The sequence below is a fragment of the Salmo salar genome, chromosome 02 (assembly GCF_965601325.2).
Source record: "Salmo salar chromosome 02, fSalSal1, whole genome shotgun sequence".
Lineage (NCBI taxonomy): Eukaryota > Metazoa > Chordata > Actinopteri > Salmoniformes > Salmonidae > Salmo > Salmo salar.
Genome location: NC_138292.1, coordinates 39,099,815 through 39,123,354, shown reverse-complemented (window position 1 = coordinate 39,123,354; position 23,540 = coordinate 39,099,815). Strand labels below are relative to the sequence as shown.

General features: G+C 43.5%; 1 protein-coding gene across 1 annotated transcript; it reads left to right on the top strand.

The window, feature by feature from the left end:
* Window positions 1-831: 831 nt before the first annotated feature.
* LOC106582523 (serine/threonine-protein kinase Nek8) lies at window positions 832-23,310 on the top strand. The gene is made up of 5 exons (XM_014165701.3): window positions 832-890; window positions 5,059-5,204; window positions 18,672-18,810; window positions 19,008-19,115; window positions 19,287-23,310. Exons 2-5 carry the CDS (start codon window positions 5,059-5,061, stop codon window positions 20,277-20,279), a joined length of 1,386 nt encoding a protein of 461 aa, XP_014021176.2. The 5' UTR covers window positions 832-890; the 3' UTR covers window positions 20,280-23,310.
* The last annotated feature ends 230 nt before the right edge of the window (window positions 23,311-23,540 follow it).

Below are 23,540 nucleotides of genomic sequence, written 5' to 3'. Positions count from 1 at the left end.
GAAAGAACAAGTTAGGCGCAGCGTGATCTGTTTACAGAAGCAGGGGAAAGGGCTAGCACTCCTAGAAACCCCACTATCCAACATGGACTATCTGGTGTAATTCTCTCCTCCCGTAGCACCTGAGCCCTAGGACCATGCCTCGAAGGGCCTGACGACTCATGGCTATTCCCTTCCCAGTCCTCCTGCCACCGCATGTGGCAGGAGCTACAGTCCATTACAGATTACAAAGGAAGACGCAGCTATGATCTACCCCCACCGACCCAGAGGACTGATTTCGTGATCTCGCGCTTCGAGGCCGACGTGATTTAAGGTCTTTAATGAGATCAACACTGGCAAGGCCGTGGGCTGGAGAGTATTCCAGGGCGAGTTCTCAGCGCATTCACAGATCAACTGGAAGGCATATTCATGGTCATTTTCAACCTCTCCTTGTCCCAGTCTGTAATCCCAACATCTTAAAATGGCTGCCATCATTCCTGTTCCCAAGAACTCTAAGGCTTCTTGCCACAATGATTACCACTCTGTGGCCCTCACATCTAATCATGAAGTGCTTTGAAAGGCTGGTTATGGAACACACCAACTGTATCATCACACCAGCTCCCCCGCCAAGACCTGCCTGCGCTCTCGGCTCTGCCTTATATCAGTTTCTCAGAGTCCCGGGCAGAGTTTAGCAAGCAGGAGCAGGTATGAGCAATTAGTTAATTATTTGGACATGTCTTTTCTTACAAGCTGTCCCAAAGTTTCATCACAGTATGACACCAGATAAAGGGGCGTTAATACTTTAGGGGTGGGGCAGAGGAGAGGTAAAAAACACAGACAACTGTGTTCTCTCATGTTTAAACCTGACACAGCAAGACACCAGCCATTCCTGAACTTAACTGACTGAGGTAGAGGTAAGATTATTACATTTTTTAAGATATAAACTGTATTTGATTAACTTCCCATTTATAACAAGCATTAAGTTAATCAACTTTCCTTTTGTAAAGTAGAACAAAGGAAATTGTGATTTTTGTATAAATATGTTGTATCAATATCCAATGAAATGTAAGTAGCTACTAGAGAGGATTGCAAATGTTATTGCCTATCATGAGGCATTAAAAAAACATGTATATCTGGTTTCTAGAGGTGTCAGCATAATTTGCCCAATGTGGCCAATAGTGTAAAGGCAATGTCAGGACAGCTGCACATTGCTGGGGGGGAAAAAATCATTTTCATTCCTGTATACTTACAATGCCTTCAGAAAGTATTCACCCGCTTGACTTTTTCTACATTTTGTTGTTACACCCTGAATTTCAATGAGATAAAATTTAGATTTTTATTCACTGGCCTACACACATTACCTCATAATGTCAATGTTTTTTTAAATGTTTGCAATTTAATAAAAAATGAAAATCTGAAATGTCTTGTGTCAATAACTATTGTTGCACAATCCAGGTGTGGAAAGCTCTTAGAGACTTACCCAGAAAGACTCACACTGGGCTCCTGAGTGGCGCAGTGGTCTAAGGCACGGCATCTCAGTGCTTGAGGCGTCACTACAGACACCCTGGTTCGTATCTAGGCTGTATCACATCCGGCCGTGATTTGGAGTCCCATAGTGCAGCGCGCAATTGGCCCAGCACTGTCCGGGTTTGGCCGGGGTAGGCCGTCATTGTAAATAAGAATTTGTTCTCAACTGACTTGCCTAGTTAAATGTTTTTGTTTTTTTTACAAAAAATTATAATCGCTGCCAAATGCTTTCTAGAAAGTATTGACTCAGGGGTGTGAATACTCTTGTTAATGAGATGCGTATTTCTGCATTTCATTTTCAATACATTTGCAAAAAATAAAATTTTTTTAAAACTTTGTAATTATGGGCTATTGTGTGTGTAGATGGTTGAGAATTGTGTACAATTGTATTCATTTTGATTTCAGGCTGTAACAACAAAATGTGGAATAAGTCAAAGGGTATGAATATTTTCTGAAGGCACTATACATGCTCATAGTTTAGCAATTCCCTCTTTGCTTGAATAGCATGAGCTATGAATTAATTATTGTAATGCGTTGTCACTCCCAACATCAAAGCAGAAGTAGGGGTCATATTATATTTGATGGCAGGCCACAAATGGTCGCTGAAAGGTTATTTACCGATCTTGATGGCTGTCCCTCAGACAGCTTTCCTCCTATACATCATCTATGTCTTGCTATGTCTCTGTCTAATCGCCACTGAGTGTACAAAACATTAGGAACACCTTCCTACTATTGAGTTGCACCCCCTTTTTCCCTCAGACAGCCTCAATTCGTAGGGATGCTGGCCCATGTTAACTCCAATACTTTCCACGGTTGCGTCAAGTTGGCTGGATGTATTTTCGGTGGTGGACCATTCTTGATACACATGGGAAACTGTTGAGTGTTAAAAACCCAAGTAGTGTTGCCGTTCTTGACACACTCAAACCAGTGCGCCTGGCACCTACTAACATACCCCTTTCAAAGGCACTTTAATATTTTGTCTTGCCCATACACCCTCCATTCATCCATGTCTCATAAAAATCCTTCTTTAACCTGTCTCCTGCCCTTCATCTACACTGATTTGAAGTGGATTAACAGGTGACCTCAAGGGATCATAGATTTCATCTGGTTAGATTTGTACACTCAGTGTATATTGTTACTATGCTAATGAATGACAAATGGATGACAACACAGGATGTGACTTTTTGTTTCTGTGTTGAGTATGAAATAACCTGTTTGACATCATTTTACCCCGCTGGCATAAATAGGGTACTGCGCTATCAGGAATCTGGGAGTGCCTCAATTGTGGTTGGTTGGTATTGAATGGATTAGAACACCAGTTTAGAATTAACAGAATTTCCACCTTACTATATGAGAAACTGGCAGTGTCCGAATACCCATACTAGCATACTACATACTTAAAACCTCTTACATCTAGATGTTCCGCTAGCGGAACGCCTCGCCAATATCCAATGATAGAGCGTGTCGCGAATTACAAACTCCTCAAAAATCCCAAAACTTCCATTTTTCAAACATATGACTATTTTACACCATTTTAAAGACAAGACTCTCCTTTATCTAACCACATTCTCCAATTTTAAAAAGGCTTTACAACGAAAGCAAAACATTAGATTATGTCAGGAGAGTACCCAGCCAGAAATAATCACACACCCATTTTTCAAGCTAGCATATAATGTCACAAAAAACAAAACCACAGCTAAATGCAGCACTAACCTTTGATGATCTTCATCAGATGACACTCCTAGGACATTATGTTATACAATACATGCATGTTTTGTTCAATCAAGTTCATATTTATATCAAAAACCAGATTTTTACATTAGCATGTGACGTTCAGAACTAGCATACCCACCGAAAACTTCCGGTGAATTTACTAAATTACTCACGATAAACGTTCACAAAAAACATAACAATTATTTTAAGAATTATAGATACAGAACTCCTTTATGCACCCGTGTCATTGTTCTCAGATCGACCACTTTCCAAATCCCCTACTGTTTTTCGCCCAGGGACTGCAGAGTCATCATTCCCCATTCTGGCGCCTTCTGAGAGCCTGTGGGAGCCTTAGAAAATGTCACGTTACAGCAGAGATCCTCTATTTTCCGTAAAGAGGCTATAGAAGGCCAAGAAATGGTCAGAGAGGGCACTTCCTGTATGGAATCTTCTCAGGTTTTGGCCTGCCATATGAGTTCTGTTATACTCACAGACACCATTCAAACAGTTTTAGAAACTTTATGGTGTTTTCTATCCAAATAAAATAATTATATGCATATTCTAGTTTCTGGGCAGGAGTAATAACCAGATTAAATCGGGTACGTTTTTTATCCGGCCGTGAAAATACTGCCCCCTATCCTAAACAGGTTAAACTGCATACTATGTACTCATCGTTGCATAATATTTAGCACGTACCATTTAGTAAAAAGTATGCTACGGCCGCAACGCAATAGCGGCTCCTGACTGGCTGAGTAGGTGGGGCGGGACCGAGTGCGGGTAGATTTTTCCAAACTCATCAGGAATCAAGATTAGGAATCAAGAGGATAGAATTATACTCATGTTAACCAAATGGACGGCAAGGGAGAGCTTTGTATGCGTCTCTGTGTGTGGAGTAAAGGTGGCTAAGAGTTTTCTTTCCTCTGGTTGCACATGTGACATGCTGGTAGAAATTAGGTAAAACGGATTTAAGTTTGCCTGCATTAAAGTCCCTGGCCACTAGGAGTGCTGCTTCTGGGTGAGCATTTTCTTGTTTGCTTATGGCCTTTTACAGCTCGATAAGAGCGGTCTTAGTGCCAGCATCAGTTTGTGGGGGTAAATAGACGGCTACGAATAATATAGATGAAAACACTCTTTGTAGATAGTGTGGTCTACAGCTTATCATGAGGTACTCTAACTCTAAGGCGAGCAATACCTCGAGACTTCTTTAATATTAGACATTGATCACCAGCTGTTATTGACAAATAGACACACACCCCCACCCCTCGCAAGTTAATTTTAATCCAGATACATTCATACTTTTACTCAAGTAGTATTTTACTGGGTGACTTTTACTTGAGTCATTTTCTATTAAGGTATTTTTACTTTTACTCAATTATGACAATTGGGTTCTTTTTCCACCATGCGCATATCTAATTGTTCAGCAGTTGTCAAAGCCAAAATGAGAATGGCATCCAGGCATTTAAAACATACTTGATTTTTGAAATGTTGCATACTATTAAACATATTTTTTCACATACTCAAACAACCTACTATTTAGGACGCAGGTATGGGTAGGCTATTCGGACACGGCCACTGTCTGTAGAATTTCTCTGTTCTACAGTTGCAACATTGTTTGCTTTAGTTTGTAGTCAACAGACACACCCTTCTCATCCACTCCATGATCTTCTTTGGAATTCTCTCTTTGTCTTTGTAACTTTGAGAGAATTGAATTTGTAGGGTGTACTTAACCTTACAATAGTACTATAACAATTGTTATGCAGAGGTCAATGCTTTAGTAGTTTTTGGTCACATTTTTTTCACATTTCTATCGGATCTTGACCCCACTGCCCACCAAACCCCTAGATGGAGTATTCCACCAAAACTCTTGCTGCTGGCTGCTTTGGGAAGATCTACAGGGAGAAGTACAATGACACCTGGGCTGCAATCAAGAAGGTGCCACAACACTTAATCAATAGGAAAGACCTGGAGAGAGAGTGTCAAGTATACAAGTGAGTATGACAGACAATGTGCTATCATGGTATGTTGCTAAATGGTGATATCAGCCCAGAGGGAAAGTATTTTGCTCAGTGGTCTTTTTTTCATCTCTGTAGAAATATGGGAGATCTCAATTTTGTATCATTTATCTGAACTGTTTCTCCTAAGATAATTAATTCTTGAAACTTTCTTGAGACAAATGAGCTTGGATTGAGACTTCCATTTGAGAAGCATGCGAAATAGATGAGATCTTATCATCGTATCCTCATGAGCTAATTTATTGAGCCAAAAATGCCTTTTTGAGCATTAAGGAGATGCATTATAAAAAATGTGCATGCATTAAACACATTCAAGTATCACAACAGATTCTTTAAATGTTAACAACTTTTAATGTATTTTTTTTATACAACATTGTACAAACATACAAAGAAAATGACTGAGAAGAGGTTAGATTGCTTTTAATACATTTTTACATTACATTTTAGCAGACGCTTTTATCCAGAGCGACTTACAGTAGTGAATGTATACATTTCATGCATTTTTTTGTTGTTGTACTGGCCCCCCGTGGGAATCGAACCCACAACCCTGGCGTTGCACACACCATGCTCTACCAACTGAGCCACAGGGAATACAAAATAGTATTGCTTGTAAAATATCAAAATAGTCCAAATATGGCCTTCTCTAAAATTGGTGTGAAATTGAAAGTGCTGTCATTAACCCCATATAAAAAAAAAACATGAGCTGGCGCACACCCTAAAAAAGGTTGGTAGAGGTGCTGACTGACAGAAAGTAAAACTGTATGCTATTTAAAAATAAAGAGAGTCAAACACTATATACAGGCTCCCAGTGATTTATTGGGTAAACCACAAACGTTTCGCCACCCTATTTAGACAGAGCCAAAGTGGAAAACTCCCTGCAAAATGCCTGGGGGAGCTGTCTAAAAAGCTGTCAGTCAGCACCTACCAGCTCATAACTGGTACAAACTGTACCAACTTCACACTTAGCGAAACTCTGTATAAATACTGAAATCTGTTATTGCAAGCACCCTTGTCTGAAATTGAAAGCGCCATCACAAACCCATGAACACTTGAACAGATGATTGTAAACATCATTCATGTGTCAAAATGGACCTGGGGTTCACCTGAAATGCAGCTTAACCCAAATGAAATGACATCATTTATAGGGTTTGGGCTGGGAATTGCCAGGGACCTCATGATACAATATTATCGTGATACTTTGGTGACGATACGATATGTTTTTGCGATTCTCACTATTCTATATGTATTGTAATTCCATACTGTGATTTTATTTCGATTCGATATTCCAAACATATTGCTCACCGACCGTATGTCTGCTGCGGAGAGATGAGAGAGCCATGAGAAAACAAGTTTTGATCAGTCACGGAAAAAAGTGCTGAAAAAAAATTGGCTCCCTTTTTAAAAAGAAGATGGAGAACAAGCAAAATGAAGGAAAAATACTGGAGTTTTGGTGCAGGTACAGCCAACTAGCACAAAAAATTATATCACGACATTGTCAAAATGATACAATATAGCGTCAAAGATTATATCCCGATATGTAACTGTATAGATGCTTTGCTTTATTACTATTAGGATTGTCCTGATGCCAAAATATTACCCACAAAACAATGCATGTTGTGAGTGGTGGTTACGGTGTCTGCCATGGTCTCTGGAGCCCAGGCTGTCTCATCTGTAGACCCTCTCCCCTCTCTCTGAGTGGCCTCCTGGTAAGATGACCTTCTAGAGATCCCACCTGAGTCCCACTCTCTGTCTCTGTCCCTCTCTCTGTCCCTGTCGGCCTGGGGTGCAAGGGGTGGAGAAGGCATTGCAGGGTGCTGTGCCATGTGCTGTCCAGCCCCTCTAGCATTAGGATAAATGGGGTAGAGCGGGGGCTTGTTAGGTCGGAAGGGGGCAGTAGGTGGGTACTTGGGGTGAACCCTGTCATAGAGGTCTTGAGAAGATGCATGGGGGTTCTCCAGATAATGGGGAGCTTTGTATCCCCTGACTGAGGAGGAGACAGCAGAGGAGGAGGAGGGCAATAGGTCAACAGCCCAGCGCTGTATCCAGAATGTCTGACAGAAACACAATGACAGAAAGATGGTTCAGATAAAACAAAAGTTGCCACATTTTAATATTGTGATCATAATAAACATGTAGATAATTGCTGAACTCTAACTGAGCTGTTATGCTAGTTTCTCTAGCCTCCCACAATTTTCAAATGCTCTGTCACATGTGCTCCCTCTCCGGCCTCTAGGTCACCAGGCTGCTCGTTATGGCGCACACCTGTCACCATCGTTACGTGCACCTGTGCGTCATCAGACTCACCTGGACTCCATCACTTCCCTGATTACTTTCCCTTTATATGTCACTCCCTTTGGTTCCTTCCCCAGGCGTTATTGTTTATGTGTCATGTCTGCGTTTATGGTTTTTATTTTGTATTACGGTGTGTTTATTAATTAAAACATTCACTCCCTGAACTTGCTTGCCGACTCTCAGCACACATCGTCACAGAATAACGCCTCACCTAAGGGAAGCATCAGGGAGTGTGTTTTTTGTGTCAGGTGGAATGACGTCGGGCCGGGAGCCGCTACAATCTTTCATCCCTCCGCCGGCTCGCCAGGCTCGCCCTGTCTCCGCCAGGCTTCCCTGCCTCCGCCAGGCTCCCCAGGCTTCCCTGCCTCCGCCAGGCTCCCCTGTCTCTGCCAGGCTCGCCCTGTCTCTGCCAGGCTCGCCCTGTCTCTGCCAGGCTCCCCTGTCTCTGCCAGGCTCCCCTGCCTCCGCCAGGCTCTGCCAGGCTCGCCAGGCTTCCGTGCCTCTGCCAAGTTTCCCTGCTTCCCTGCCTCTGCCAGGCTTCCCTGCCTTCTGCCAGGCTCCCCTGCCTCCGCCAGGCTCCCCTGCCTCCGCCAGGCTCTGCCAGGCTCCCCTGCCTCCGCCAGGCTCTGCCAGGCTCCCCTGCCTCCGCCAGGCTCTGCCAGTGCCTCCGCCTGGCTCTGCCAGGCTTCCGTGCCTCCGCCAGTTTCCCTGCCTCTGCCAGGCTTCCCTGCCTCTGCCAGGCTTCCCTGCCTCTGCCAGGCTTCTCTGCCAGGCTTCCCTGCCTCTGCCAGGCTCCCCAGGCTCTGCCAGGCTCCCCTGCCTCGGCGGGCCTCGGCCAGGCTCCCCTGCATCCGCCGGCTGGCAAGGCTTTGGTGCCTTTGCCGGATCGCCAAGCTCCCCGGCTTCCGCCGGCTCGCTAGGCTCTCGTGCCTCAGCCGGATCACCAGGTTCCCCTACTTCCGCCGGCTCTTGTGCCTCAGCCGGATCGCCATGCTCCCCTGCCTCAGCCGGTTTGTCAGGTTCCCGTGCATCAGCAGGGGTGACGGTCTGCTCCTGATCCCCGGGATCGTCCCTTTGGTTGGCGTCCTGCGGCTGGAGCCGAACGCGCCGGGGAGGGGGTACCGTCACATATGCTTTCTCTCTGGCACTCATGTCGCCATGCTCCCTGCTCAGCCGGATTGACAGGTTTCCAGCGCCTCAGCAGAGGTGACCGGGCAGGGGAGCCTGGCAGAGTAGGTTTCCTGTAAAGATCAGTGTATAGAACATTATCTTCACACAAGATCAGAAGATCAAGAAAACTGATTTGACGTGTATCAGATTGCATAGTAAATCTCAGATGTTCAGAACAGGAGTTAAGAAAAGCATGGAATGCCTGGAGCTGTTCTGCATCACCCCTCCATAGAACAAAAATATCGTCAATATACCGTTTCCAAATAATGATGTTAGGCAAGAAAACATTTTTGAGAGGGTTGAAAATGGATTGTTTCTCCATGTAACCCACATAAAAATTAGCATAGTTAGGAGCCATGGGGGATCCCATAGCAGTACCCTTCGTCTGAATAAAGAAATCATTTAGAAACATGAAATAGTTATGTGTGAGTACTATTTCAGCCAATGTTATAATGCAGGCACTGGAAGGTAGTTCATTAGGGTCACATTGCGGGAGAAAATGTTCCATGGCTTCAATACCGCCCTCGTGTGGAATATTAGTGTATAACGACTCAACATCAAAAGTAACTAACAAGGTGTTCTCAGGGAGAGGATCAAGAGATTCAATGATAGAAATCATACTGCTGGTGTCCTTTACAAAGGAGGGGAGCTGTTCTGCGAGTGGTCTAATAAAAAAGTCAACAAAAGTGGATAGAGGGGCCGTTACTGCATCAATGCCCGCTACAATAGGGCGCCCTGGAGGGTTTGTAACATTCTTGTGTAATTTCGGCAAAGTATAGAAAGTGGCAATTTTAGGGTGTTGAATGGCCAGAAAGTCATATTCTTTTTTGGTTATCTGACCAGAATTTAAATAACCATCTAGGACAGTAAAGATGGTATTCTGAAATTGGGAAGTAGGGTCTGACCTTCCCCTGGTCGTATTCTCGCGGGGCAGAAATCTCAGAGACCAATTGGTACACTCTGATTTACCACCCCAAGATATTCCTGAACAACGTCTATTTGCGCCCCTACTGGATGGAAATTACAAGTGTAATGGCTGTGCTCAATGCAATGGCACTTATACATGTAGATCCTTCAAACACCCCCAAACAGGGAAATCTATCCCAATTAAAGGTGTTATTACGTGTTCCACTAAGGCAGTTATTTATCTTATAACTTGTCCTTGTGGTAAAAATTATGTGGGTAAAACAAAGCGTGAATTGAAAGTACGTATCTCAGAGCATCGTAGCACCATTAGGTGCAAAAACTTGACTTACCCAGTTGCGGCCCACTTTTTGGAAGCAAACCATTCGATTTCGTCTCTGCGTTATATTGGCATTGAACATGTCACCCTCCCTAGGAGAGGGGGTGACCTTGATAATTTATTGTTAAAACGAGAGGCTGCCTGGATCTTTAATTTAAAGACCCTTGCTCCCTCCGGTCTCAACATAGACTTTGATCTGAAGCCATTCTTGTGATTATTGTGATTTTGCCATTGTAATTGTTTGTTAGATACATTTTAGACTACAAATGCTATGATCGTATGCTATCCATTTGTTTGTCTTTTTGTATGTTCTTTGTATGCCATTTTTTTTTAAATATTTGAGTTAACCAATGATATTAGGCCACACTTGGCCATGATTACAAACACCTGTGTGTCTCTTGACACTATATAAATGACTCATCTCGCAGTGTTTGTGATGATACCCTGATGAAGACAGCTTTGCTGTCGAAACGTTGGTTATTAGGTTATTACATTTTTGCATCTGAGCTCTTAGAGTGTGCGGCTTTCCCTTACTTTCTAGTGTTTATTTATTAAAACACTCACTCCCTGAACTTGCTTCCCGACTCTCAGCACACATCGTTACATGCTCTAATTTAACAGCGTCTGTATGTAATAGAACATACATTTGGCATAGAGGAGCTAGGTCACTATATCTGCTTGGATAAAATAGTAGCTAGCAAGATGGAGATCAGAGGTTCTTTTTAATGAATGCATTTCACAAGTGGCTAGTTTGTGGCTAGTTTGCATCAACTATCTTCAGTAAAACCAAAGCAAAGTTTTTGCCTGCAAACTTTTTTTTTTATTGTATTTTTATTTCACCTTTATTTAACCTGGTAGGCTAGTTGAGAACAAGTTCTCATTTACAACTGCGACCTGGCCAAGATAAAGCAAAGCAGTGCTACACAAACGACAAAAGTTACACATGGAATAAACAAACATACAGTCAATAACACAATAGAAAAGGTGTGTATAGATATACAGTGTGTGCAAATGAGGTATGGCAATAAATAGGCCATAGTGGTGAAGTAATTACAGTTGAGCAATTAAACACTGGAGTGATAGATGTGCAAGTAGAGATACTGGGGTGCAAAGGAGCAAAAAAAATGAACAATAACAGATGGGGATGAGGTAGTTGGATGGGCTATTTACAGATGGGCTATGTACAGGTGCAGTGATCTGTGAGCTGCTCTGACAGCTGGTGCTTAAAGTTACTGAGGGAGATGTCTAGAGTCTCTAGCTTCAGTGAGTTTTGCAATTCGATCCAGTCATTGGCAGCAGAGAACTGGAAGGAAAGGCGGCCAAAGGAGGAGTTGGCTTTGGGAGTGACCAGTGAAATATACCTGCTGGAGCGCGTGCTGCTATGGTGACCAGTGAGCTGAGATAAGGCGGGGCTTTACCTAGCAAAGACTTATAGATGACCTGGAGCCAGTGGGTTTGGCGACGAATATGAAGCGAGGGCCAGCCAACGAGAGCATACAGGTCACAGTGGTGGGTAGTATATGGGACTTTGTTGACAAAACAGATGGCACTGTGATAGACTGCATCCAATTTGCTGAGTAGAGTGTTGGAGGCTATTTTGTAAATGCCATCGCCGAACTCAAGGATCGGCAGGATAGTCAGTTTTACGAGGGCATGTTTGGCAGCATGAGTGAAGGATGCTTTGTTGCGAAATAGGAAGCCGATTCTAGATTTAATTTTGGATTGGAGATGCTTAATGTGAGTCTGGAAGGAGAGGCTTTGGTTTGCCTGGTGATTTGTTTGGAGAGTTGTCTGACTGAAGAGGACCCACCCGGAAAAATATCCCTTATCAAAGTTGCCAAAATAGTCTGACATTGAAATCAGACCCTAGTCACTTGCCCAGGGTTGGATTTTCAAGACTACTGTTATGCATGTTTATAACCTCATGTTATATTTGTATTATTATCTTCCATAGACTCAATGTCACCCCAACAGGGTGTAGGGTGTTTCAATTCAAATACCTTTTATTTCCTGAGGGAACTTCATGTGTGGTGACATGACGGACTGACCTGGCAACAGAGTAACCCGAGTCCTGTGAGAACGGAATCCAGGAGCGAGGTGTGTAGTGCGTTCCTTTTCCCAGGGAGGAAGCAGAGGAGCCTGGGGTGTAGGGTTCACCCATGGAGGAGGGGGGCGTGTCTAGATGCTGTTAACTGAAACTCGTGTCCACAGAGCAGGGGCTGGTGCATCCGGGGGTAAGTGCTAGCATCCCTGCTGCCAAGCCAGCTATCTCAGAGGACAGCTTCCGCCTGATATCTGAAGACTGCACAGAAAAAATGAGAAGAGAGGATTAGATAGATACATTACACAAAAGCAGGCAATGAGTCTCAAGCATGAGGGACCATAAAGGTAAATCATAAATATTACATGAAAATGATGGTTGTGATGAGCCCTCGGTCAGGGCCTCCTGTGGGCACAGTCTGGGCCGTGTAGGAGCCATTCATCAGGTCATAATACTTCTGCCTCTGCTGGCCTGCAGATACACACTTTCACACATAAAAACAAACAAACAAACATGTCTATAAAAAAATATATATCTAATTTTATTTGTCACATACACATGGTTAGCAGACGTTAATGCGAGTGTAGCGAAATGCTTGTGCTTCTAGTTCCGACCATGCAGTAATATCTAACAAGTAATGTAACTTAACAATTTCAAAACAACTACCTTATACACACAAGTGTAAAGGAATGAATAAGAATATGTACATTGAGCGATGGCCGAACGGCATAGGCAGTAGATGGTAGAGTACAGTGTATATCCATTTTTTTTAAACATTTTAATCATTTAGCAGATGCTCCTATCCAGAGCAACTTACAGTAGTGAATGCATACATTTCATACATTTTTTTCTCCGTACTGGTCCCCCGTGGGAATCGAACCCACAACCCTGGCATTGCAAACACCATGCTCTACCAACTGAGCCACACGGGACAATATGAGATGAGTAATGTAGGGTATTTAAACATTATATAAAGTGGCATTGTTTTAAAGTGGCTAGTGATTCATTTATTACATACATTTTTCATTATTAAAGTGGCTAGAGATGAGTCAGTATGTTGGCAGCAGCCACTCAATGTTAGTGATGGCTTTTTAACAGTCGGATGGCCTTGAGATAGAAGCTGTTTTTCAGTGTCTCGGTCCCCGCTTTGATGCACCTGTACTGACCTCGCCTTCTGGATGATAGCGGGGTGAACAGGCAGTGGCTCGGGTGGTTGTTGCCCTTGATGATCTTTTTGGCCTTCCTGTGACATCGGGTGGTGTAGGTGTCCTGGAGGGCAGGTAGTTTGCCCCCGGTGATGCGTTGTGCAGACCTCACTACCCTGTAGATAGCCTTACGGTTGTGGGCGGAGCAGTTGCCGTACCAGGCGGTGATACAGCCCGACAGGATGCTCTCGATTGTGCATCTGTAAAAGTTTGTGTGTTTTTGGTGACAAGCCAAATTTCCTCAGCCTCCTGAGGTTGAAGAGGCGCTGCTGCGACTTCTTCACCATGCTGTCTGTGTGGCTGGACCATTTCAGTTTGTCCGTGATGTGTACGCCGAGGAACTTAAAACTTTCCACCTTCTCCACTACTGTCCAATCAATGTAGATAGGGGGCTGCTCCCTCTGCTTTTTCCTGAAGTCCACAATCATCTCCTTTGTTTTGTTGACTTTGAGTGTGAGGTTATTTTCCTGACAACACACTCCGAGGGCCCTCACCTCCTCCCTGTAGGCCGTCTCATCGTTGTTGGTAATCAAGCCTACCACTGTAGTGTCGTCTTCAAACTTGATGATTGAGTTGGAGGCGTGCATGGCCACACAGTCATGGGTGAACAGGGAGTACAGGAGGGGGCTGAGAACGCACCCTTGTGGGGCCCCAGTGTTGAGGATCAGCGGGGTGGAGATGTTTCCTACCCTCACCACCTGGGGGCGGCACGTCAGGAAGTCCAGGACCCAGTTGCACAGGGCGGGGTCGAGACCCAGGGTCTCGAGCTTAATGACTAGTTTGGAGGGTACTATGGTGTTAAATGCTGAGCTGTAGTCGATGAACAGCATTCTTACATAGGTATTCCTCTTGTCCAGATGGGATAGGGCAGTGTGATTGCGATTGCGTCGTCTGTAGACCTATTGGGGTGGAAAGCAAATTGGAGTGGGTCTAGGGTGTCAGGTAGGGTGGAGGTGATATAGTCCTTGACTAGTCTCTCAAAGCACTTCATGATGACGGAAGTGAGTGCTACGGGGCGATAGTCATTTAGCTCAGTTACCTTCGCTTTCTTGGGAACAGGAACAATGGTGGCCCTCTTGAAACATGTGGGAACAGCAGACTGGGATAGGGATTGATTGAATATGTCCGTAAACACACCAGCCAGCTGGTCTGCGCATGCTCTGAGGACACGGCTGGGGATGCCGTCTAGGCTGGCATCCTTGCGAGGGTTAACACGTTTAAATGTTTTACTCACGTTGGCTGCAGTGAAGGAGAGCCTGCAGGTTTTGGTAGCGGGCCATGTCAGTGGCACTGTGTTGTCCTCAAAGCAAGCAAAGAAGTTGTTTAGGTGGTCTGGGAGCAAATCATCGTGGTCCGCGACGGGGATGGTTTTCCTTTTGTAGTCCGTGATTGACTGTAGACCCTACCACATACCTCTCGTGTCTGAGCCGTTGAATTGCGACTCTACTTTGTCTCTATACTGACGCTTAGCTTGTTTGATTGCCTTGCGGAGGGAATCGCTACACTGTTTGTATTCGGTCATGTTTCTGGCCTGATTTAAAAGCAGTGGTTCGCGCTTTCAGTTTTGCGTGAATGCTGCCATCAATCCACGGTTTCTGGTTGGGGAATGTTTTAATAGACACTGTGGGTGCAACATCACCGATGCACATGCTAATAAACTCGCTCACTGAATCAGCGTATTCATCAATGTTATTGTCCAACGCCATGTGGAACACATCGAAGTCCACGTGATCGAAGCAATCTTGAAACGGGGAATCCAATTGGTCGGACCAGCGTTGAACAGACCTGAGCACGGGCGCTTCCTGTTTTAGTTTCTGTTCTGTCTATAGGGTGGGAGCAACAAAATGGAGTCGTGGTCAGATTTTCCGAAAGGAGGGCGGGGGAGGGCTTTATATGGGTTGCAGAAGTTAGAACAACAATGATCCAGGGTTTTGCCAGCCCGGGTTGCACATTCAATATGCTGATAACATTTAGGGAGCCTTGTTTTCAGATTAGCCTTATTAAAATCCCGAGCTACAATAAATGCAGCCTCACGAGGTGTGGTTTCCAGTTTACATAGAGTCAAATGAAGTTCTTTCAGGGCCGTCTGTGTCTGATTGGGGCAGGATATACACGACTGTGATTATGATCGAAGAGAATTCTCTTGGTAGATAATGCGGTCGGCATTTGATTGTAAGGAATTATAGGTCAGGTGAACAAAAGGACTTGAGTTCCTGTACGTTGTTATGATCCCACCACGTCTCGTTAATCATAAGGCATACACCCCCGCCCTTCTTACCAGAGAGATGTTTGTTTCTGTCGGCGCGATGCGTGAAGAAGCCAGGTGGCTGTTCCGACTGATGACGTATCCCGAGTGAGCCATGTTTCCGTGAAACAATGAACGTTACAATCTCTGATGTCTCTCTGGAAGGCAACCCTTGCTCGGATTTCGTCTATCTTGTTGTCAAGAGACTGGACATTGGCGAGTAGTATGCTCGGGAGCAGTGCGCCCGTCTACGGAGCCTGACCAGAAGACCGCTCCGTCTGCGGCGCCGTTGTTTTGGGTCGCCGGCTGGGATCCGATCCATTGTCCTGGGTGGTGGACCAAACAGAGGATCCGCTTCGGGGAAGTCGTATTCCTGGTCGTAATGTTGGTGAGTTGACGTTGCTCTTATATCCAAAAGTTCCTCCCGACTGTATGTAATAAAACCGAATACTTCCTGGGGTAACAATGTAAAAAATAACACATAAAAAAACAAAATACTGCATAGTTTCCTAGGATCGCGAAGCGAGGCGGCCATCACTGTCTCTATATGACAAGGTTGTCATCATGTCAAAAAAAAAAACTTTCCAGTAAAGATATTGAGTACAATAATTTCTCATGTCTCTATGAAACAACTCTATGCTTCAATATGTATCGTGTAAAAAAGGCCATCCTGTTTCTAGTCTCTAGCTACCCAGTTTTCCCGCAGTCCCCTTAGTGCTGTTAGTTTGGCAGCTGATGCATTGTAAATGTTTATAATAAGAACTAGCCTAAACACATATTGGCACTGACAGTTAAAATTATCAACACTAAATAGACACTTGTTAACTAGCTAGCTATACATTTCACAATTCCAAGAGGTAAGAATACACAGTCTATCAGCCTGGTCTCATAGACTATACATAACATAGTAAATGTAAATCCAGGACACTCAAATTAGAATGATATGTTACGTTTGGTATGGTTACATAAGACAGAAGGTTACTTCAGGCAAAAACAAAATTAGGGTGGTTAGTCGGGGTCGATGGGTAGGAGTATAACGCGAACCTCTAACAACCTGAAGGTTGCGTGTTTGAATCTCATCACGGAGGACTTTAGCATTTTAGCAAATTGTCAACTTTGCAACTACTTACTATTTAGCTAGATTGCAACTACTTAGCATTTTAGCTAACTCTTCCCCTAACCCCTAGCCTAGCTAACATTAGTCACCTAGCTAGCTAACGTTAGTTTGGGAAAATATGTTAATCTCTGGTAGCAAGCTAAGTTAAGTAGGTGACGTTAGATAATTTAGTATGGTAACTAAGCAGCTGACTTTAGCTAATAAATAGTTACATTTACAGCATTTGATGTTCGGACACTAACGTTAGACATACTGTGTACATTGTTCCCTTACCCTAGTTCTTTAGAAGTCATTTAGTCACCTGCATTGCTTGCTGTTTGGGGTTTTAGGCTGGGTTTCTGTACAGCACTTTGAGATATCAGCTGATGTAAGAAGGGCTATATAAATAAATTTGATTTGATTTGAAATTTGATTTGATTTAGTAGTCTACTTTGTTGAAAGTTTTGTTGAAGTCTTCTTGTTGAAATCACATCTAATATTGTGTAGAGGCTTGACAATCGAAAAGACTACAGTGAGTGAATCTCTAGTGAGCTAGCTAACTCGCACTGAAATAAAAAAAATCCCGCCCGAACGTGACGTGGTTGTGGGCCAATTGCAGCAGTTGGTCACAAAAAAATGCAGCAATGAGAATATTATGTGAAAACAGACATGTTTGAGAAGGAGCATCCAAATCATTGCAGTCATAATATAGTCAAATCGAGTTTTATTTCAGATCTTGCTGTAATCTCATTGTCTCATGCATGGAGACCTGTACAGGCAAATTCAATTATTTAAGATAATTTAGATCTATTATTTTGATTTGAGTAAAACAAATATGAGCTACACGACATAACCAAAAGTATGTGGACACCTGCTTGTCGAAAATCTAATTCCAAAATCATGGGCATTAATATGGAGTTGGTCCCCTCTTTGCTGCTCTAACAGCCTCCACTCTACTGGAAAAGCTTTGCACTAGATGTTGAACCTTTCTGTATGGACCTCACTTTGTGCATGGGGGCATTGTCATGCTGAAACAAGACAGGGCCTTCCCCAAACTGTTTCCACAAAGTTAGAAGCACAGAATCGTCTAGAATGTCATTGTATGCTGTAACGTTAAGATTTCCCTTCACTGAAACTAAGGGGCCAAGCCCAAACCATGAAAACAGCCCCAGACCATTATTCCTCTTCCACCAAATTTTACAGATGACACTATGCATTGGGGCAGGTACTGTAGTGTTCTATGGCATCAGCCAAACCCACATTCGTCCTAGTGAAGCGTGATTCATCACTCCAGAGAAAACGTTTACACTGCTCCAGAGTCCAATGGTGGCAAGTCCAACCACTCCAGCCAATGCTTGGCACTGCGCAGGGTGATCTTAGGCTTGTGTGCGGCTGCTCGGCCATGGAAACCCATTTCATGAAGCTCCTGACGAACAGTTATTCTATTGCTTCCAGGTGCAGTTTGGAGTGTTGCAACCGAGGACAGACAATTTTTACACACTACGCACTTCAGCACTCGGCAGTCCCGTTCTGTGAGTTTTAGGCCTACCACTTCTCGTCTGAGCCGTTGTTATTTCCACTTCACAATAACAGTCAAATCCACTAATTTGATGGAGTGTCCACATACTTTTGTATATATAGTGTATGTGGTTGTTTCTCTTAAGTAGACATTTTTAAAATTAAGAAAATGCTCTGTGTCTCATTTTGGTGTTAAAGTGAGCTCATTTGTGTCTAGGATAAAAAAAAAAAAAATATTTAACCTTTATTTAACTAGGCAAGTCTGTTAAGAACAATGACATCCTATACCGGCCAAACCCGGACGATGCTGGGCCAATTGTGCGCCGCCCTATGGGATTCCCAATCACCGCCAGTTGTGATACAGCCTAGATTCGAACCAGTGTGTTTGTAGTGACGCATCAAGCACTGAGATGCAGTGGCTTAGACCGCTGCACCACTTGGGAGCCCAGGGGGAAACAAAGGGGGAAAAGATGATCTCTTCTTGGATTTTGCTTTACTTTAGGATAAATGTGATGAGGGTGCTGATGAAGGTCACTACATAAGTGATTAGTTGTGCTGTCTGTAACCTCCATTTCCATGATAACCATTTCTCCCCATTGTATTTTACACTCTCTCTGTGACCTGGGACTCCAGTAAGGCAATTCATCCTAACATAGTGAAGCTTCTGGGTAATCCAACACTCAAGGACTCTAAGTGGATCATCCCCATGGAGTTCATCTTTGGAGAGGAACTGGAGACAACCATCTTCAAATCACAAAAGTCTCAAATACAGGTAGGCCTATGGGTCCCACTGCTGCCACCAAACATGCATGTGACAGCGTTGATGAAAGTTCACATTGAAAAACTCTAAATATATTTGATAAATAATTATCTAAGCCTACAGGATTTTCAGGGGGCCTTCCAAACATTATTACAAAAAAGTGCAAGTTAACTCATCAGTTGATTATGAAAGCCTTTGATCTCCCACAGTTAACTCCATCTGTAAAGGCTACCATCATCACAGGCATGTGTGAAGGACTACTTCACCTACACAGCAAAGATATCGTCCATCAGGACCTCAAGCCTGAGAACATCATGGTGAGACAGGCATTAAAATAGTTTTTGTTGTTTTAATGTTCTTCATTAATGATGCAAGACTTTAGAAGCAGTTGTTCATCTGTTGTTGGGAATAAAGGACATTGTCGCACTAAATGCTTAGATTAGATATAAAACAATATTTTTCCACCCCTCTCAAATGATCTCTTCCAGGTAGAGCAGGACACTCACCGAGCTGTGATCATTGATATGGGGCTGGCCAAATTCTTCCGCAATGGCCTAAATTCTGCTGTGGATATGGGCAACGAGGCCTACTCTTCCCCTGAGGTCCTGCAGAGGCGGGGCCAACGAGACCAGCGTTCAGACGTGTGGGCTATGGGTAAAATCATTGCTGAACTCTGTGCCAGAGTCAGGCTGCACACCCCCAGTGTCTGTCCGGCTATGATCTATGAGATCCTCAGTCTCCAAGGCCAGCAGTACTGTAACTCTGTCTGTTGGATGGTGCAGAGCGACCCCACAGTGCGAGCCACCATGGCCAGGATCATGCCAGAGATACGAAGGGCAGGGGGAGGTGGCAACACCGGGGAGCAACAAAGAGGACATCTTCCGACACCCTTTCCTCATACTGAGGTAAAAGACACATCGCCACGTCCTCAAGCTCCCCCGCTATCAAGAGCTGAGTGCACAGCCTTGCCAAAGACTGAGGTCAAGATGACACTGCAACCACAACCCGTACAGCGGTCACCTTCCCCGGCAAGATGGGAGCATGCAGTCTTGCCAAAGACTGAGGTCAAGACGACACTGCAACCACAACCCGTACAGCGGTCACCTTCCCCGGCAAGATGGGAGCATGCAGTCTTGCCAAAGACTGAGGTCAAGACGACACTGCAACCACAACCCATACAACGGTCACCTTCCCCGGCAAGATGGGAGCATGCAGCCTCTCCAAAGCCTGAAGTCAAGAACTCACCATCTCCCCTTCCAAAGGTAGACCAGGGTAATGCACTGGTGGTTCCATCAGGCATGGTTCAACCCAGTCAAGATGTCATGGGTCTCCCATGCCCACTCCCCACAACGGGCAAGGTGCGAATCCGCCGCTATGAGCGGAGGAATGGGGAAGTGGAGACTTGGGAACAAAATGAGGTAGAGACTGAAGGAGGGAGGATAGTCAAGTTTGAGAATGTGATGTTTAACAACAAGTCGTAAGAAGGTTATTGAGAGGTTGTGAAATAGTTGGGAGTTGATTTGACTCTGCTTCTGAAATAGTTGGGAGTTGATTTGACTCTGCTTCTGAAATAGTTGGGAGTTGATTTGACTCTGGTCACTCCCCTTCCATCCTTCATTGTAAGAGTCTGACATGTTTATGGAGAGGGGGAAGAGTATATTTGGGAGGTGGGATAAACTAATGGAAGCATTCTAATGTCCAGTGAAACTATACCGGACGTGCTGTGCCTAAAAACAAAACGACACACTATCCCACTACGTGAGACCCCCCCCCCCAAACAAACACATATATATATATTAACAACAAAAGTTGTCTTGCACTGGTAAGAAGGAAACCTTGGAGTGTGTTAAGGTTGAGTAAGGATTTAGGGATGATCTTGAAAGTACTATCACTTCTTCTAATGCTACATCATGTTACAATGTTGCTCATCTAGTTAGGTGACAGTGTACAGAGGCACCTGGTGTCAAGTAACTATCTGTGAATGGTTTTGAAACCTTTTTGTTTTGGGAAACTTATCCCTGTTTGCAAATCAGTTGTCTCTTTAGCTCTATATCATTTTTTTTACATTTTAGTCATTTTAGCAGACACTCTTATCCAGAGCGACTTACAGTAGTGAATGCATACATTTCATTCATTTTTTTTGCCATTTTTTTTTTTTCTCTCCGTACTGGCCCCCCGTGGGAATCGAACCAACAACCCTGGCGTTGCAAACACCATGCTCTACCAACTGAGCCACAGGGAAGGCTATCATACATTTGACTGTGTACATACAGTACCAGTCAAAAGTTTGGTCACACCTACTCATTCCAGGGTTTTCCTTAATTTTTACTATTTTCTACATTGTAGAATAATAGTGAAGACATCAACACTATGAAATAACACATATGGAATCATGTAGTAACCAATTAAGTGTTAGACAAATCAAAATATATTTTAGATTTAAGATTCTTCAAAGTAGCCACCCTTAGCCTTTGACAGCTTTGCACACTCTTGGCATTCTCTCAACCAGCTTCACCTGGAATGTTTTTCCAACAGTCTTGAAGGAGTTCCCACATATGCTGAGCACATGGTGGTTGCTTTTCCTTCACTCTGCAGTCCAACACAACCCAAACATTCTCAATTGGGTTGAGGTTGGGTGATTGTGGAGGCCAGGTCATCTGATGCAGCGTTGCTCTCCTTCTTGGTCAAATAGCCCTTACACAGCCTGGAGGTGTGTTGTGTCATTGTCCTGTTGAAAAACAAATGATAGACCCATTAAGCGCAAACCAGATGGGATGGTGTATCGCTGTGGTAGGCGTGCTGGTTAATTGTGCCTTGAATTCTAAATAAATCGGTGTCACCAGCAAAGCACCCCCACACCGTCACACATCCTCCTCCATGCTTCACGGTGGGAACTACACATGCAGAGATCATCCGTTCACCAACTCTGCGTCTCACAAAGACACGGCGGATGGAACCAAAAATCTCAAATTTGGACTCATCAGACCAAAGGACAGATTTCCACCAGTCTAATGTCTATTGCTCATGTTTCTTGGCCCAAGCAAGTCTCTTATTATTATTGGTGTCCTTTAGTAGTAGTAGTTGTTTTAGCAATTTGACCATGAAGGCCTGATTCAAGCAGTCCCTCTGAACAGTTGATGTTGAGATGTCTCTGTTACTTGAACTCCGAAGAATTTATTTGGGCTGCAATCTAAGGTGCAGTTAACTCTAATGAACTTATTCTCTGCAGCAGTGGTAACTGTGGGTCTTCCTTTCATGTGACGGTCCTCATAAGAGCCAGTTTCATCATAGCGCTTGATGGTTTTTGCGACTGACTGCACTTGAAGAAACTTTCTTGAAATGTTCCGTATTGACTGACCTTCATGTCTTAAAGGAATGATGGACTGTCATTTCTCTGCTTATTTGAGCTGTTCTTTCCATAATATAGACTTGGTATTTTACCAAATTAGGGCTATCTTCTGTATACCACCCCTACCTTGTCACAACAGAACTGATTGGCTCAAACGCATTAAGAAGGAAAGAAATTGCACAAATTAACTTTTAAGAAGGCACACCTGTTAATTTAAATGCTTTCCAAGTGACTACCTCATGAAGCTTGTTGAGAGAATACCAAGTGTACAAGGCTGTCATCAAGGCAAAGGGTGGCTAATTTGAAGAATCTCAAATATAAAATATTTTGATTTGTTTAACACTTTATTTGGTTACTACATGATTCCATATGTGTTATTTCATAGTCTTGATGTCTTCACTATTATTCTACAATGTAGAAAATAGTAAAAATAAAGAAAAACCCTTGAATGAGTAACTTGTCCAAACTTTTGACTGGTAGTATAGAAATAATCGAAGACAAGAAGTTGTAAAAATTTTCTTACTCTTAAGAATAAAAGTAATTTTTCATAAATATATGCCGTTATCCTCTTTACAACAACAGTGTACAAAATAACATTTTGCAAGACTGTCAACCAGAACTGTGTTCAGCTACAGAAAGGGTAACCCACACAGTTCATCCACTTCCTCCAGTCAGAAGGAACTTCAATGGCGTTTTGAATAATCATTTTGTTTATTAGTCATTGTATAAGGTTACTCTGGACTGTGCAGGCTTCATTGAGAGAGGAGAAATGAAATCAGAAATATCACATTGTCAGTGAGCTCTATTTTCAGGCGCAGTCACCCTGGACAGCAGATCCACATGTCACGTCCTGACCATAGAAAGCTTTTATTTTCTATGGTAGAGTAGGTCAGGGCGTGACAGGGGGTTTTGTCTAGTTTACATTTTCTATGTTGGGTGGTTCTAGTTTCTGTATTTCTATGTTGGGTTTTTTGGGATGATCTCCAATTAGAGGCAGCTGGTCATCGTCTCTAATTGGGGATCATATTTAAGTCATTTTTCCCACTAGGTTTTGTGGGAGATTATTTTGAGTAAGTGTATGTTGCACCTCTTTGTCACGGTTTGTTGTTTTGTTCATTAGTATGTCTTGCATAGTTTCACAGTTATAATAAAATGTGGAACGATACATACGCTGCGCCTTGGTCTTCTTCATCATACGACAAACGTGACACATCATAATGGAGTGAAAGTCAAGTTATACATTGACTGAAGCCAAAGAGCACACATACAGACATTATAATACGATATCATATGATAATAAACCACGGCATGAAGTGTTAAAAGGTACATACTGTACAATACATGGTGCATATAGCATACGTCTTACAAATCACTACACAAGCATACACTTTAG

Coding starts and splice junctions, on each gene's coding strand:
- LOC106582523 (XM_014165701.3), top strand. CDS start 5,059: ATGGAGTATTCCACCAAAACTCTTGCTGCTGGCTGCTTTGGGAAGATC. Junction 5,205..18,671: donor AGAGAGTGTCAAGTATACAA/GTGAGTATGACA, acceptor CTGGGACTCCAG/TAAGGCAATTCATCCTAACA. Junction 18,811..19,007: donor CACAAAAGTCTCAAATACAG/GTAGGCCTATGG, acceptor GATCTCCCACAG/TTAACTCCATCTGTAAAGGC.